Here is a 17039-nt window from a genome sequence, read left to right as displayed (position 1 = left end):
AACACCTTATTGATTATGTATATTTTGTACAGGCAAGCAGATGAAGCCAGAATATAAACGCAATGTGCAAAGTTGCAATGTCCCATAGAAAACCATTAGAAGGAAAACACTGAACCATTAAGCGGATTGTGTTCATATTCCGGCCTCATCTGCTTGCCTATGTAAAACTATGCATCATTAATATAGAGAATATTACTGTTTTAAATATATTAAGGCACTTTAAGTGTTTTTACCATGTTTTGTCGCACTGTTCAATGATTTAAATATTGCCGCGGGTGCTTAATATGGATTGCAAATGGCCAAAACTTTTTGTTCACCTACCTTTGTTTTATTCGTGAACATGAGTGTTTCCATCATAAGCCTGCATAAAACAGTATAAAATCTCAAAGACAACATACACCATGACCTGAAGGATATGTGTGTTCATTCAAAGAAAGGTCTTCCTATGAATTGATTAGTAGAAAAGTCAATTTCTACTGTGCATTTGCCTCTTGCTATGGAACATGCAGTGATTTTCCCTGCTCACATTCCATTAGGTCGTAAAATGTATCTGGTGTCAGGGTTGCCATGATAACCAGGGGGGCCTGGTGTCGTTGCAGACATCCTGGCATCCAGTTTATTGGGTGAGGGGACTGTGACGATTTGTTAATCTAATGAATAACTGATTTGTTAAATCAAATGAAAAATTGTGTGTTTGATTGGTCCAGATGCTACACAATGTTGAAAACAGTTGTGCTGCTTAATATTTTTGTGGAAACCATAATACATATTCCAAGATCCTTTAAATAGAAAGTTTATTTTAAAAAAGGAGCATTTATTTGAAATACTATCACTTTTTTATCAATTTATATCTCTTTAAAAAATAAATAAAAAATATAATTCAATAAACACAATAAAATAATAAAATAAAATAAATCTTACGGACCCAAACATTTGAATTGTAGTGTATTTACAATATGGCTTTCTATTCAATCATGTGACCACAGGTAAAATGTATTATTTATATAACTGTATTGTTCATTAAAATACATGATTTAGCATTTTATGGTCTGTGTTTGAATTCAGGCTATTTTAAGCAAGACTGGAGGGAAGCTTGTAAATAATACACAGCATGATGCTTAGTCCTCTCATGTGTTACATAATTAACCCAATCTCTCTTCCTCCCCCCTTCTCGCCTCTTCCTCTCTCTCTTTTTCTGCTGTTTCCTCTTCTATCTCTTTTTTCACAGATGAACGAGACCGGGTGCAGAAGAAAACTTTCACAAAATGGGTCAACAAACATCTCATAAAGGTACAGTCCAGCACGCCGGGTTATTTTCGCCGGCTGCGCTGCACAATGATGAGGCCTGATGGCCGCTGGGCTTCAGTCCTGCTGAACACACGGCACGCTCACACATTCACACTCACACATAAGACTCAGGGACTGATCTCTTTAATATTAGGACACTTGCAGCAGGTCCTGCAAGTCAACGATTGTACAGGCACTGTTATTCATTTAATAATAACACAATGACAAAGGTGTCTCCCCAGCGTTTTATCCATATGACTCTGAAAAGACGTTCAGCATGTTGTCATGCTGCAGAACTATATTTGTGAGTCTGGTAATCCTCTATAACTCCCCACTGACTACAGATCATGAGAGCAAAGAATGTTGGGTATTTCAAGGGCAGGGCAGATGACCAACTGCAGAAGGGCCAGATTTATTAGGTTAGAGATAGTGGCCTCATAACTCTGCCAGTATGCTGTAATGTAGGCCAGATCACAGGAAATGAGATAGGTTTGCACAGTGCTGCTCTAATGTTAGACTATACAAGTAGTGAGTTATATATACTAGACCTCTGTGACCCCTTTGGGACCTCTTTATATTGTATTAGAGACGACAGACTCTAATGGCAGACGACAGTAGGTGATGATACCTGTTAGCGTTGTGTTTACACATCTCTCCATTTCTGGCAGGTGAACAGGTATGTTGTTCCCCTCAGGCAATGTTACACTGACTGAAAGCAGTGTGTGTAGATTGTGTCACGTCTGTTCGTTTGTCCTTTACACACTCCTAACATAAGCACTGCAAAAATGTTAAACCGGTTTAAGAGGGGTTGCACAATTTACCTGTCTACAGGAATGACTGCTGACTACAGAGGGAGGAAGCATTTGAGTGTGACACATTTTATTATTATGTAATACTCCACCACTAGGGTATTACTCCAGTGCCCAAGTATAGTTTGTTATTCTCTCTGTCAATGGCAACAGGGCACCCCCTGGTAATGCACCTGTGATAAACACTGAAATGACATGAGAGAGACAGGTGGAAATAAATTATTACGTTGTGTTCAGGGAGTGTGGGAACACAAATATGAGCATAACAATATCAGTGACATTGATCATGTGATCAGATACAGACTGATATACTGACTGATACAGACTGCCAGATGTTCTTGTTTGCACTGAAGTACAAGATGCTCTTTGAATCTTCTTAAATCATGCTGGAAGACATGATTCAGTTTTTACACAAACACTGCTAGCTTCAAATTCTCATTAATTGTTTTAGTTTAGCTTTTCACTCAAATTAATATAATTAGTAATGGAAAAATGTAATGTTAATAATAATAATATATATAATATATTTAAAAATGTAATTGATTTAATTTATGCATTTATTTGAAATATAAATATTTTTGTAACATTTTAAATGTCTTTACTGTCACTTTTGATCGATTTAATGCATTCTTGCTGAATAAAATTACTAATTTCTTTAAAAAATAAAAGTAGTACTAGCCCCATACATTTGAGCAGTATATCCTATATAGTGTTTTTTTTTCTGAATTGAGTGAAATAAAGGGAGGGAATGGAGAGGATAGTGAGACTCACACTTGTCAGGATGTTCTTTTATACTCAGCAGATGGTTCTTCTGTGGCACTATGGGGAGGCAGCTGTGTTGGATCTTCTGTGTACAGTTTAGGATCTCTGAATTCACAAACGCACACACTTTAGTACAGAACTTTTCTTGTTGCTATTTTACTGGCCCATCTCAATGAGTTTGGTGTCCTCTGCTGGTTAGAGTTAGTGTACTGCAGTTGTCTCTCTACGAAACTAATTTACTATTTTATCCAAACAGCTTTTGTTAATGGGTCGCAACCAACCAAAACAAAATAGTTTGCTAATTGTCCTTTAAATACAGTTTGATGTATAAAGTCAGCCTGTTACTAAACATGGTAATTCTAGCACAAACCCTATTGAAAACGTTACACCATTGCATATAATACAAACGCTTACACATAGGCCTCTAAAGACTGTAAGGAATTCAACTATCGCACTCTAACTGTATTTCTCTCGCTTTCTCTCCAGGTGCGGAAGCACATCACAGACCTGTATGAGGATCTAAGAGATGGGCATAACCTCATTTCCCTGCTTGAGGTGCTGTCTGGCGTCACATTGGTGAGAAATTAACTACCATTACCTTAACACACACAGGTTATGCATAAGGTTGTACACAAATTTTATTCCAATGCTTTACGCAATTCTCCTGGACAATTCATGGGGCAGAGATTTGCTTTATTTTCCATAATGCAATTCAGAGCCACATGGTGCCTGGGGATCATGTCACATGAGTTGACCTGGGGGTTAGGCTGATGTCATTAAATGTCCTGGCTTGTGGCTGATGTTGCCGAAAGCAGATACAGGCCTTGCAGCAGAGAAATAGCTGAGTTTGATATGTACTGCAATGTGTTGTAATGACATCTGCATTAGTACATTATTACTGCACTCAATCTTGCCCACTCTGATGGCTGGGGACCATGATGCACTGGGGCAGACTGACTGACGGGTGGATTAACAAAGACAGACTGCTGACACACCACCTGCCCTCTACAATTGCTCTATCTCTCCATCTCCGTTCCTTTCTTTCACCTCATCTTTTTTATGTATATATATATATTTTGGATTTTGCACTTTTTATTTGTTGTTTTTGTTTAGCTTCACTCTCTCCCTCTATCTTGTTTTCATTTTTTTAATGTTGTTTTGTACATATATCAGCCCTTCAACGCTGTTTTTGTCTTCATCCTTTTCCTGTGACCCTCTCTATGATGATGTCATCAGCACAAGGGCACGTCAACTCTGCGGAGAACGTCTGTGTCACGCGCACCCCCACTCATCCTGCTGGGTGGGGAGGATGAGGAGGATGGAGCTCAGGGAGTATGTGTGACCGCTCCCCCTATTGAAACAAACACAGTCACACACAGTCAGCTGTGTACACTGCATGGCGTGGAGTCCAAGGACAGGTCAATTTTGTGAATATGCAGAGGGCAATGTCTAATACGCCAATGCATAATTCATGATGCCAGATATAATTAGATTTATTACATTTAGGTGTGTGAGAGACCTCGCCTTGTGTACACATTTTATATACACTTCACTTCAGTACTGCCAACGCTCATGTCACATGCTCACATTGAATCTGATGACTTTGACACGTTTGCCCTATTGTGGGGGTTTTCTGTTCACCTGTTTGCAGGTTTGCTGTACACGCTGCTGCATTTGTGGGTGATAGTGAGCATGCTTTGCATGTAAGGGTGTGTGAGTGTGCCACGTGACCTCAGTAGAGAGTAGTGATAGACCGATAAATTGGACAGGCCAGTCAATTGGATGATATTTGGCTATTTAGATTATTGGCCATGCCTGGCTGATAAATAAAATTAGCCATTCGGCCTTATCAATAGATTTGACCTTTCAGCCTTGTCAATAGATATTTTCTGTTTTCAAACCTGAGGAAATTTTGGTACATCTTATTATAATATTGTAATATACAGCTTACAGTTCAAAAGTTTGTGGTCAGTAAGATTTTTTAATCAATTATTTTATTCAGCAACAACAAATTAAATTGAATAAAAGTAACACTAAATACATTTACAGAAAATTTCTATTTCAAATAAATTCTGTTCTTTTGAACTATCTATTCCACACAAATATGAAGCAGCACAAATGTTTTCAACATTGATAATAATAAGAAGCACCAAATCAGAATCTTACAATGATTTCTGAAAGATCGTGTGACACTGAAGGCTGGAGTAATGGCTGCTGAAGATTCAGCTTTGCATCACAGAAATAGAATGCATTTTAAAATATATTTAAAAAACGGTTATTTTAACTGTTTTAACTGTGTTTATTTGTTAACAAATGCAACTTAACTGAGCATAAAATACTTTGTTCAGTTTCAAAAACATTACAAATCTTACCAACTCTAGACTTTTGGATGGTAGTGTATATTGGTATTATATCGGCCATCTACTGCCCTGCATGCTAGATATTGCTATTGGTCACCCACTAGCGGACAGATGTTAGCAGGCAAGGCAGAGTGTGTGAGATTAGTAAAAAATACAATAATTATTTAGATTTGCTGTTTGAATGGTTTGCTAATGGTGACATTTTCACAGTATGCTAACAATTCCCTGTGACTCTGAGACAGGATTATTAATTACTGATGATCCTGAGAGGGTCTTGTGTTATTTTGCAGTGTGCTGCTTTTGCTGCTTTCAGGCTTGTGCTAATGAAACAGTCCTGTTTTCACACAGACCTCCAATTTGCCCTGATTATCAGTGCACTCATCTGCATTCTCTCTGTTTCTCTCTCACTCTCTTCCTGTCTTCAATAGCCCAGGGAAAAGGGTCGCATGCGATTTCACCGACTCCAGAATGTGCAGATCGCCTTAGACTTCCTTAAGCAGAGACAGGTATGAATGTCTACACTTACGCATTCTCACTCTCAGAAACAATCACAAGTCACTTTTTACAGATTGTCAGCTTTTTATTTATAAATGCAAGGACGTAACCAAATATTCAAGATGGGTAGGCTAAAATAAGATTCTGGGGCTAAAATATTATTCTGAATACTGGGGAGGACGTGTCCCCTTTAGTGTTGAGGCTAGTTACCCTCACTAATGGACTAATGTCATGCACATTTAGGGGAAGGGAATACAAGATGATAACTTGGGACTTCTGTGTCCTTAGTCTCATTGTGCTTCAGTTGGCAGCATGGCTCTGAGATAACATGACCTGGAGTTGATAGATGTGTTCTGCCCCATAGAAGTCTGTCCAATCCCCTCTCTGTTGTCACCCCAGCCCAAGGTCCCTAAACCAGACAAAATGGCAACCTGCACCCTTCTCCCAGTACACAGTACATAGCTTCTGACAGCTGTAAGCGTAAGAGGACAACAAACGACAAAGCTGTCCTGAAATTACATTACATTGGCAGTTTTCATTTGGTTAGGCCCTAGGCATTTTTAGCAGATTCAAGTAATGTTACAAGGCGAGTTTCCATTACCCTTCAAATTGCGCAAATTGAAATTGCGAATTGAAAATACGCCTAATGGAAATGCGTCAATTTCGCAAAAACTCCCATATATCACAAAAAACTTTACACTTGCATTAGGTGGTTTTTCCGGCAAAGCGAAAAAGGAATTTACAGGTCACATGGCGTATGTAAAAAGTAATATGGTCATTCTTCAATGTACTATAACCTCCAAGAAACACTTCATACGTGGCCTCTCTCCAGTATAAGGCTTTAGACACCATTAATGCTTAGACAATTTACACTGCATACATCTGCGGTGCAGTGTGGCTCTGATACCGTCACTGAAGCTGATTGCGGCCACTCGATGCTTGTGTTTGTTTTTATACAGTCTATGGTTTATTCCAGCCGCGCCATGTATGTTTCTGAAGCGGCTCTCTTTGCGGCTTCTGTAAAGATACATGCATAAGCCTACTTTGAATAAATATAGCCAAAATCCGTCAAAGTCCCACCAAAATCCGTTGCCATGACTTATCGCGAGAGGCAAAAGGTTACGTTTTAGTCGCATAACATTGGTTAATGGAAACGCCGTTATTTCTCAATACTTTTTTATCGACATTTATAAAATATCGCCAAAGTTTTGCGCCTATAGTGTTTTTGGGGTTAATCAGACTGTTTACACCAAATTATACCTTTAAAGGGGTCATATGATGCTATTTTAAAGATCATTATTTTGTGTATTTTGTGTAACAGAATATGTTGGCATGCTTTAATGTTCAAAAAACAAATTATTTTTCAAATACTGTACATTATTGTAGGTCCTCTATGCCCCGCCTCTCTCAAATGCTTAGTTTTCTACAAAGTCCCTCCTTCCGACAAGCGCAGTCTGCTCTGATTGGCCAGTTGACCCAGTGCATTGTGATTGGCTGAACATCACAAGCACGTGTCGGAAATGTAACTCCCCTTACCATAATCGCGAGCATCAGCTTTCAAAGTAAATATCAAGACAGTTAATAATGTTGTTAGTTTTACCATCAGTTCAAGCCCGAAAGGGCAACAGAGTCGCGTGACAGACACAGTGATGATGCTGCACACAAGCCGCGGTTAAGACAACTGACGTGCTATGATTTCTGACAGACAGTTCACTCTCCTGTGATGTGACCCTGTTCCCCTCACACACACACACACACACACACGTGTTACTCTGCGCTGCGCAAAACTCCGCATTTGAACAGTCAATAGCAAATACTTAAACTAATAACAAAACATACTTACAGTCGCTGTTTCAGAAGTGCCAGATTGTCATAGCAAAGTCGGAATTGACCCCTTTTTTTTTTTTTTTTTGAAATAGCTTTTGTGAACAGCCAGCCTTGTACTCTTCTAGGTTCAAAAAACTGTCGTCCATAAAATGCGTTGCACAAATTCGAACATCTGGGTTGTGCTGTTCTGTTGTAAATAAATCTTAACCAATGATTCCTAATTGCATCTACTTCCGGAAAGGCCAAATAAAGTGCTTTTGCTTTCGCACTGAAACACACAGCGTCTCCCTGACATGACTTTATTAACACTACTGCTGTTCCTGAAACCACGCCTGCTTTCTTTTTCGTGCACATTTAGGCGGCATTATGCTAATATTTCCACATAGTGAGGTAGATATGTGGGGGCGTGTTAGAACAAGGCATTTTTGGTAGGCGTGGCTGACTCTTAACTTTTATAAAGAATATCTATTTGGATTTGAGACTTTAGTCTTTGCAACTTTACAGATCTTCTTTATGCACCAAGAGCTTGTAACACTTCAAAGAGAAAGGAAAACTTGAAATCGCATCATATGACCCCTTTAACTCATTCAGATATTTCCCACTAATGAGAGTCTTCTGTTGCTTTAATGCAGGTCAAATTAGTGAATATACGCAATGATGACATCACAGATGGGAACCCAAAGCTGACACTGGGACTGATCTGGACCATCATCCTTCACTTCCAGGTAAGTTCACCTTAGTCACAGCTGTGTCCTACTTGAATCTGTAGGGTTCAACACAGCATGCCAGAGTTAGAGCTGACTCTGCTTAATGCTGATAGCAGCTGTTTACCAGCCTCTCATGTCCGCAGCTGCCAGTTTGAGCAACAGGGATTTGCCCATGGCAAGAATAAGAGAACTCAAGAGGGAATGGTTCATGAGGAGAATGTGATGGATACAATCCACACAGTACAATCCTAAGCTCAGACTTTGAATATGCTTAGGGAACGGTTTATGCTGTATGGAGCTTCAATATAGAAGGCCCGGCTAATCTGCCTGTTTTGCCGAATGGACAGAGATTGCAGACAATTCTAGACAGGCACTGCCAGCCTGCATGCTGATAAAGAAACAATAATCTTCAGAAATTGCACCTGTAGAGCACATTTGTGAAATGGCCTTCAGTTTTCTACAGTATACTGATGGGTCAAACTAGAGAAGTAAGGTCTGTTGGATGGATACTGCGCTGCTGGATGGTAGAATTGAAATGTCCCATTTATAAAGGCAATTTAAATAAGATGCGCGTTAGTTAATCCGAAGCAATAAAAAGATATTTTCGCCCTTGCTCTACAATGGAATACTAGTGCAGATTGTGCAAACCATATTAATAATGTACTAAAATAATCAAATGACCAGTTACCAGCAAATTTGTGTAGAAAGCTTAACATTTGGGGCAGTCTGATCAAATAATGACTCAAGAAAGATATATTCAAATCACTGTAGTTAGTTACTGTTTTCATTCATTCTTGTGAAATGCATTGTATGCAGTACTATATTCTCTGATTGTAGTCTTCATGTTTTAGCAAACATAGTATATCATGCATACGAAAAATTGCATGCTATGTGCAGTTTACAGTTGTGAAGTTGTAGCCCATTTCATTCTGAACATAACATTAGTCACCCATCAGCTATGAGAAAAGGCCACAATGCTAATTTAATAAAGACAAGCTCTTACCAAAAATAATAAAACTGTTATGATAATGTACTCTCTGCTGATCATTTAAAATGTTTCTATTAAATGTTATTTAAAATATATAGTTATCATGCACTGCATACTAGCTGCACTTCCCAGGATCGTCCAGCAGAGGACACTGTTATTATCAGCAGAGCGGTGACATCACAAGGTGACATATGCAGCTGGTTGCCAAGGTGATTGTGTTTAGTATGACCCCAAAGCATTCTTCAATCAGCATGATTCAGCAGAAAAGAGTGGAGGAAGCATAGGCCTCATGAAATGGCAAATTAAAAAAAAATATATATATTTAGAGATAGATTTAGACAGATTTTAGATTTAGAAATGCAACCACTTATGTGTTTTTTTTCCTCCACAGTGCTTGAATCTGATATTTTTACGTCCAATATATTCTAACAATAACTAAAGAGCAGAGATTTGAAACAAACTATCAATTATCTAGACAAATTGCATGTAATTGGATCAGAACAGAGCAGGCCACTGGCACACAAATAAGTACTTGTAAACTACTTGTTTGTCTCTGGGACAAAACTAAAACATTTTAATAATTGTGCACAGGGATGAACAGAGGCAATAAAAAAAAAAACAAGGAATGGGACTTGCATACTTAATTGCGATACTTAACATTGCTTAATTATGAAACAATGGAAATGAGACAACAGTCCACAAAGCAGAGCATGCCACTGACACTAAGACAGTATGGAGAATTTGATTTGGTTAAACATTTCAACATTAGCTTTGTTATTTTCTGTCAACCAAAAATATATTGGAGGGAGGAATAAAAGGCCGGATGGTAGACCACAATAGAAACGCATAATGTTATTTTTGTGATGAACAAGTTTACTCTTGTCATTGTAAACTAAGTTCAAGTTGGTCCACTTCCAAAGGTGTACGGTAACATGGCATGATCTGTAATGTCTTGCAGCCAAAATTACTAAAGCACAATATAACATAGCATGACTCATTTAAAGAAACATCCAATTGAATCATTTCAGCAGAGGCACATTAGGAGCCATTAGGAGTTGCTGTTTGTCAATAGAAGCAATTGAAACCACTCCTATAAGCGCCATTTTGATGCATACTGTACATTCACTTCAGACAGCCAAGAGAGACTAGCTATCCAACCTCCCCCACACTCAATCTGGGACACTTCCCTCTGTTTTGAAACCTCCGCTGTTATTTAGGCCAACAGCAGCCTTTCGAAATTGTGTTTTGTATATCCTCATATTTTTGTCTAAGTTTAGGATGCTGTGGGAAAATACCAATCAGGCTTCAGTGTATTAGCCTAGGCTGAATTTGGCCCAGCTGTCTCTGTCACAAAAAGAACTGATCTGATTGGCTAATATGTTAGTCACATAAAAGGTGTGGTTGTCTGGCCAGCTGGGTCGTTTGGCAAAGATTGTAGTGTGCTGAAATCTTATGCTGTCTATCTGCAGGATATAAAGCTGATAAATGTGTGCCGGTCTCTGTCAGTAAACAGAAATTTACCCCGTCTCAGTTACAGTACAGGAGACTCTGGATGCATGACAATTAGGCTGATAAAAAAAAGAAAAAAAAAAGAAGTGGGCTCAGCTGGCTGATTATAATGGTGTCACAGTTATTTCTGATTGATTTATTGCCTGTTAATTCATCACCTTCCTTTGCAATCCTGCTCGTGTATGCTGCTTCTGATCACATGACTAAATACCATCACAGTGCTGTATTTTGTGTAGCAGTGTCTATAGAAAAGGGATATCTTCACCTTCATGTCTACAAAGTATGGTCACATTTACTGCTATTTGCCGAATTTCCGCTGACAAAATCCAGTAATTTCAGTAGGGATCCATGCAATCGGGAATTTCGTGTGATAGATTTCCCCGCACAGATTAAGCATTGGGTTCAAATGGTCATGTGAATGTGCAGTATTGACCAACAGCCTGCAAAATTTCTTTAGAGTTTAACTAATGTGAATGAAATATATATGTAGGAGAGGAGAGGCAAAAATGTCAGCTGTGAAATAACATGTATGTTAAGGGGCAACAATTATTTCAGGTTCATTCTTTTCTTGCAGTCTCGGGCTGCCAACCAATTGAAGGCTCTTTGATTGGTGTGCATATGTGCATGTGTGTTGAGCTCTGAGCTCACCAGGCATCAGAGCAGGGAGGGAGGGAGGGATGAGCACGTGGATAGGAGGAGAGAAAGAGCGAGGAGGAGGGAGAGAGGGAGGAGGAGGAAACTAAAGCAGCAGCAGCGTATTCAGTGAAGCTGCAGCAGACTGTAGATGAAGCTCTTTTTTCCGCTGGTGCCTACCAGTTAGAGCAGAGGAGCTACCCAGCAACTGAGAAGAGGACACATGTAGCTTGCTATTACTGGAGCCCCTGGCTTCCTCTCTCCCCTGCAGGCCTCTTGAAGCACATCACATATACAGCGACACGTATGCTTTCAATCTCAGAATCGGGATCGCTGAACCCTGCAGACGCACACATGTAAGTCACACGTTTTAATTTGCACCCAGGTTGTGCAAAGGAGAACACCGTTTCAATCGGATCAATTTCGCCATGCTTGACTGATGGAGCTACGCTTTTTTCAACACTGAGGCAACCACTCTTCTCCGAGGCCAACAGTGCAGCTCCTGGTTGGGGGAGGATTCCTCTGGATTTCCCTCTTTTCCTCTTCCAGCCGTGGTTCAACTGCCCAGCCCAGCCCTATCCTGGCGACGTTCTAATTAGATTCCACAGCCAGAGAAGCCGACAGTATCAGGGAGCGGCACTTTGTGAGCTATCACTCGGTTTCTCTCATCGGCTCACCCCAAGCTAGGGATGTACACTGCTTAGTGGCAGAACAAGGAAGACAGGATGGTTTGAAATTGTGTCTACTTGATATATGGGAGTGGACTATGTGCTAAACCACATCTATAACCATGTCATGTCAGCAGGGGGAAAGTGGTTGTTGAAATTTGCTGGCTGGAGGTGAGGTCTTCACTCATGGTAGTCAGTGTCCTCTTTATTGACTTGAATGTGCTGGTGTCAGTGCATGGGATGCCAGTTTCCGTGGCAGCAGTGGCGAGATGCTTAGTACCTTGCCCCTCCCCTTCTTTCTCTTCATGACTGGAAACTTGTTTTAATGAAGTTTGCATGCCTGGGACGTGAAACACTCATAGCTACAGGTGTGAAGACCAAACATCACCTGACATGGGCTGGTTATGCTTGGCTGATGAAGGGAACAAAAGATGTTCTGATGGGTTGTGACTAATTTGTAGATGAGATGCCTGACTGTGCACTTTAATCCATTAGCAGCTGATCTGGTACCCGTTACACAGCTTTACTGTAAGTGTCCCACAGGATTCCTACAACTGCTACCCAAAGCATGACCTACCCTATGTGATGTAAGCACGACGGACTGCAGTGATCAATAATGTGTACTTAAGATATTCAGAGAAGCAGGTGTTTCTAGGCATCTTACTGTACACACATGAATACATGTTTAGACATGGTTTTCTCCAGTTTTATTTGTGTGCAAGCTGATGATTAGTGCATCCTAATTATACATCCTGATGCAGAGATATTGAGCATGTGCATGTGTGCTCACAGGAGTATTGCTTTGTATGTCTGCAGTGCAGTTTTATCGCGGTTCTCACCTTGAGGAATATCTATAGTGTCTTCTATAATAGTGTGTCATCGAGTACCATGACAAATTACTTGCTATTTAACACACAACTTGTGAAATGGGCTAAAAGGCATCAGTTTTTCTTCAGTCAGTGCTGCACCATCTCTGCATCATGAGAGAGTGAAAAAACATCAAAAGCCTTGCCGTAGGATTTTAATATTTTATAAAGGGCAGTAACCTATATTCAGCATCATGTCCTAGAGGCTTACTAGGACCTTAAGTGATATTTGGTTTAGGTTAACTGCAACATTGCCTGAACAACATCAGAACGAGAAGACCAAGCAACAGGAGGTATGACTGCTGTACAGATTATAGTTGAGACATGATGTCCTGGTAGAACCTAACCTTGTACCAATCCCTCTTGTCATAGTTAATACTTTTTGTCATGATTTTCACTCCAGATGAGTCATTAACTTTTTAACTTACCTTACCAGCTGACTCAGGCTGACTGTTTCACTCCCATTGTGGACATTTTTTCCTTTTGGCTCATATTTATTTTTACTCTGTCTCTATGAGATATGGGGAGCTCCCTTGGTTGTGTGAAACAACCCAGGGATGCTGGACCAGGTGGTGCTGCACCACTATCAACCAAAAGAAAACTTCGCTTTAGACGAAAACGAAAGGTCAAACAGAAGTTAAAAGGTGCCGAAGGGGAGGACAAGAGAAGCCACATCCTTGAAGAGAAGGACAGTGGAAGCATTGAAGTTACGGAGGAGTCTGCGACAAGAGCCCCTGATTCAACCAAATTGGTATCTGGACAAATAACTACTGAAACCGATACACCCACCAATGTTGTCCTTGTTCCTGGTATGGCCCCAATATTTGGAAGCACAGGGACATTGCGTGGCAGCAAGATGGCTATTCTTTCCCCAGATCCCAGTCCAGCCTGGCTGGGGGCACTTCACCAGTTTGAGGTAGAGGGACTCTGCAAAGTATCTCATGCTGAATTAGAGCAAGGCAACACAACACCTGGAGGAGGAAGAGTCTGTAAGGTTCGAGAGCGAGTTCAGGGGGTGTTAGAGAGACCCTGTATTTTACGCTCCAAACGTGGTGACCTTGAAGTAGAGAAGGAAGGAGGGGATGTGCATGGGCTGAGTGAACTGATGTTCAGTGAGCCCTCAGAAACCGAGAAGAAGGGAGTTGTTCACATTCGTGAGTTTGAAGGGCAACTTTGTGTGGTCCGAACTGTCTATCCAAGGGACTATGGGTCGCCCGTCTGGCGTGACAAAGAACTTGAGGTCCATTCTGGACCTCCAGCTGCATCTCCTGTTACTGGAGGCATAACGAAAATACAAGTGTCCACAACTCAAGTGCGACCACCCGGAAAGAACGACTCTGCCAAACCAGCAACAGCTGCAGCTCGGGGAAAAAAAGGGGAAGAGTTCCTATTTGACAACTCTGCTCAAGTAGCTGAAGGTTTTGGCCCCCCACCACAAGACCTTCAGTCTTCAGGTTATGCTAGCGATGTGCCTCTCACCTCGCCCGAGACGGGAGGTGCTGTTCAGACTGATTGGGGGAGTTCCTCTGATGTGCTTGATTCTTCCGTGCTTGAGAGTCCCATCTCCCCCCAAGAGATACCGGCTCAGCCCTCCACTCAGGTCAGATTATTTTCTCGTTGTCTTCCTAAAGCTCTTTTATATGGCTTTTGTAGAATAAAAGGGTAGCGATTAAAGCTGACAACTTTGACAAGGCTTGGGTGTGAATTGGGGGTATAGGTGTTTGGGTGTTTTGCAGTTCTATTTCTACACTACTATCTCTCGTGTGACTTTTTTCTCTCAGCCAATCAGCTGTGCATAGAAAATACCAAACCCTTCCTGAAACTCTCCCAGGAGCCTAATCAGTACTGCCCAGATCATCTCTCACTGTCTGCCTTCTTCCCTTCCCTCCATTCCTCATTATTCCCTTCCCACCCACTCTCTTTCTTATCATTCCTGATGCTCTAGGTTCTGTATTTGAGTAAAACTGCCTGGCATTGCCAAAAACATGATCACAAGTTATGTTCACAGACATTTTGTCAGCTGTTTATCTTTTTCCTCTCTGCACCAATGTGATTGTTGCATATTTGTATATGTTGCCTGCCCTCCCTTGCCAAGTGCTCCACCTGCACACTTAAGAGTTATGGCTGGTGGAGAGGGATTTCATGGCCTCGTTACAGACATTCCAGCAGTGTGCTAGCTGCACTTGGTTTATTAAATGCTCAATCTTAAGTATATTCAAACCATGAACTGTGCATGCCGTTTCAGTGATGTCCACCTAGCTATATTCCTGCCATTGTATCAGAAATGCAGCACAAATGTGGAAAACAAAGTCCGCATGCACACACCCAGAAATGCACATCATACAGTCAATTGTTGAGTGTTTAAATGCAGTCTCAATGATCTCTTGCCATAGAGCAAACTGTCTTCTATCGAGTTCAGTACAGTATGTGATGGCTGCAGTTAGGGCTGGGCGGTATATCGAGTTTGTATGATATATAAATTTTTTCTTTATAAGCGATTCAATATGAGGCAATACCATTTATATCGATATACTGTAGTTTGATACGAGCGCATCTGAAAATATAGCAGAGGACACAGACTGAGCTGCTGCGGAGAAAGTGCACAATCCAATTTGTTCTAAACATGTGACAAGCTTCATATTAAGGCCTTTAAAAACTGGTAAGACAGTTTATAGTTTGGTTTCGCATATTAGTTTAAGCGGCTAGGCCCGTCATATGCTGTGACAGAAAGGCTGCGTGTGCCGCTGACAGTAGGCTACTCGCGCTGTTTAATGTGTTTGAGATATGCTGTCTTCTTGAATGCATAACTTATATTTCACAGGTATATTTTCCATATGTAAATGTTAGAAAGCCATGGAAATATTAAAATTTTTCTGTCAGAAGTGCATGACCTTTCTGCTTTGGGATTCTCCGCTAAACTTCACTGACTTCAGTGAACGAGCGCCGCCACGCGCATTCGTGCCAAATAGACGTAGCCCAATTAAATATCAGCGCAATAATTCTGACTAAAATATACATTTCGCTGAAATATTTGTAGTAGGACAATAAATGTGACATGTAGAATTTTAAACCTACAAGTAAGTCTATTTTTATGATAGCACTGACTGTAAAGTGACTGTAATGGGGTAATCAAAATAGCCTAACACAACTCTGCTGCTTCTCATTTATTTAGTGAATTTAACCTCTGATTTAAAAGCCCTATTTTTGTTTTTAGATTGCAATGTTACAATGTTAGAATGAAATGTGATTTTAGCTCTTTTTTACACATAATATAAAGGCTTACATGGTTACATTCACTTTATTTGTTTTCATAGCCTTTAATATGTATTGTTTTGTTGGACAACATTGGGCGGTAAGTGAAATGTTAAATATAAATGTTAATGTGTTTGGTCTTGCAAGTAGCAAGTACCGAGATTTGCAACTGCCAGTACATCCACAGACATGCTGCTGTGAGCATGTAGGAAATACTGCTGCAGCACATATAACATATATGAAATAACCCCCATATCTAACATACATGAAATTACCCTGTAGAAGATCTACACAGGTGGAGTTGGGGAAGGTGGAGGGTTTCTGAAGTGTACTGCAACTGCTACAGCAAGCACTAGCCAAGAATTTGAATGTTGAGCAGCAGGTTCATTGGCTGCTAATGTGAAAAGAATCCAACCAGCTGCACCATGTGAATAATGATGTGATTATATCAGATTGAGTTAGAGCCTATCAGCCTGCGCTATCTAGAGTTTCATGACAGAACTTTGTATATATTTTTTATTATGTGTTGATCTGGTAGATTTGTTGATTTAGAATTGTTATTGTTTGGTTTTGCATTTTATTTTTTGTCTTTTTGCAATGGTATATTACATATGTTGTGCTATTCCGTGTTGTTTTATATTTTTTGTTTTGTTTGATTTTTCATACTGTATATCACTTACCATTGTTTCATCATCAAATGCCGTTTTACGTTGCTGATTGTAGCACTTCCTTCACTATCCCTTATGCCCACACTACTTTAAATTGTTAGAGTGCACATTGGCGTGTGTTTATTAGCCGGTAACATGCTCAATGCTAACTGTGATGTAATTAGACTATTTGAGGGTTGCAGCTCATCACAAAGCACGACTGTCCTTA

General features: G+C 40.3%; 1 protein-coding gene across 1 annotated transcript in view; it reads left to right on the top strand.

The window, feature by feature from the left end:
* The window catches only part of macf1a (microtubule actin crosslinking factor 1a), a 176573-nt gene that overhangs the window by 64823 nt on the left and 94711 nt on the right, over positions 1–17039 (top strand). The window contains exons 2-5 of the mRNA XM_016239453.1: positions 1229–1290; positions 3345–3434; positions 5647–5724; positions 8173–8265. Coding sequence (XP_016094939.1) covers positions 1229–1290; positions 3345–3434; positions 5647–5724; positions 8173–8265 — 323 coding nt within the window. The remainder of the gene's footprint in view (positions 1–1228; positions 1291–3344; positions 3435–5646; positions 5725–8172; positions 8266–17039) is intronic.

The sequence above is a fragment of the Sinocyclocheilus grahami genome, unplaced genomic scaffold (genome assembly GCF_001515645.1).
Source record: "Sinocyclocheilus grahami isolate Dianchi unplaced genomic scaffold, SAMN03320097.WGS_v1.1 scaffold566.1, whole genome shotgun sequence".
In the NCBI taxonomy this organism is placed as follows: domain Eukaryota; kingdom Metazoa; phylum Chordata; class Actinopteri; order Cypriniformes; family Cyprinidae; genus Sinocyclocheilus; species Sinocyclocheilus grahami.
This window is presented reverse-complemented; position numbering and strand designations above follow the sequence as displayed.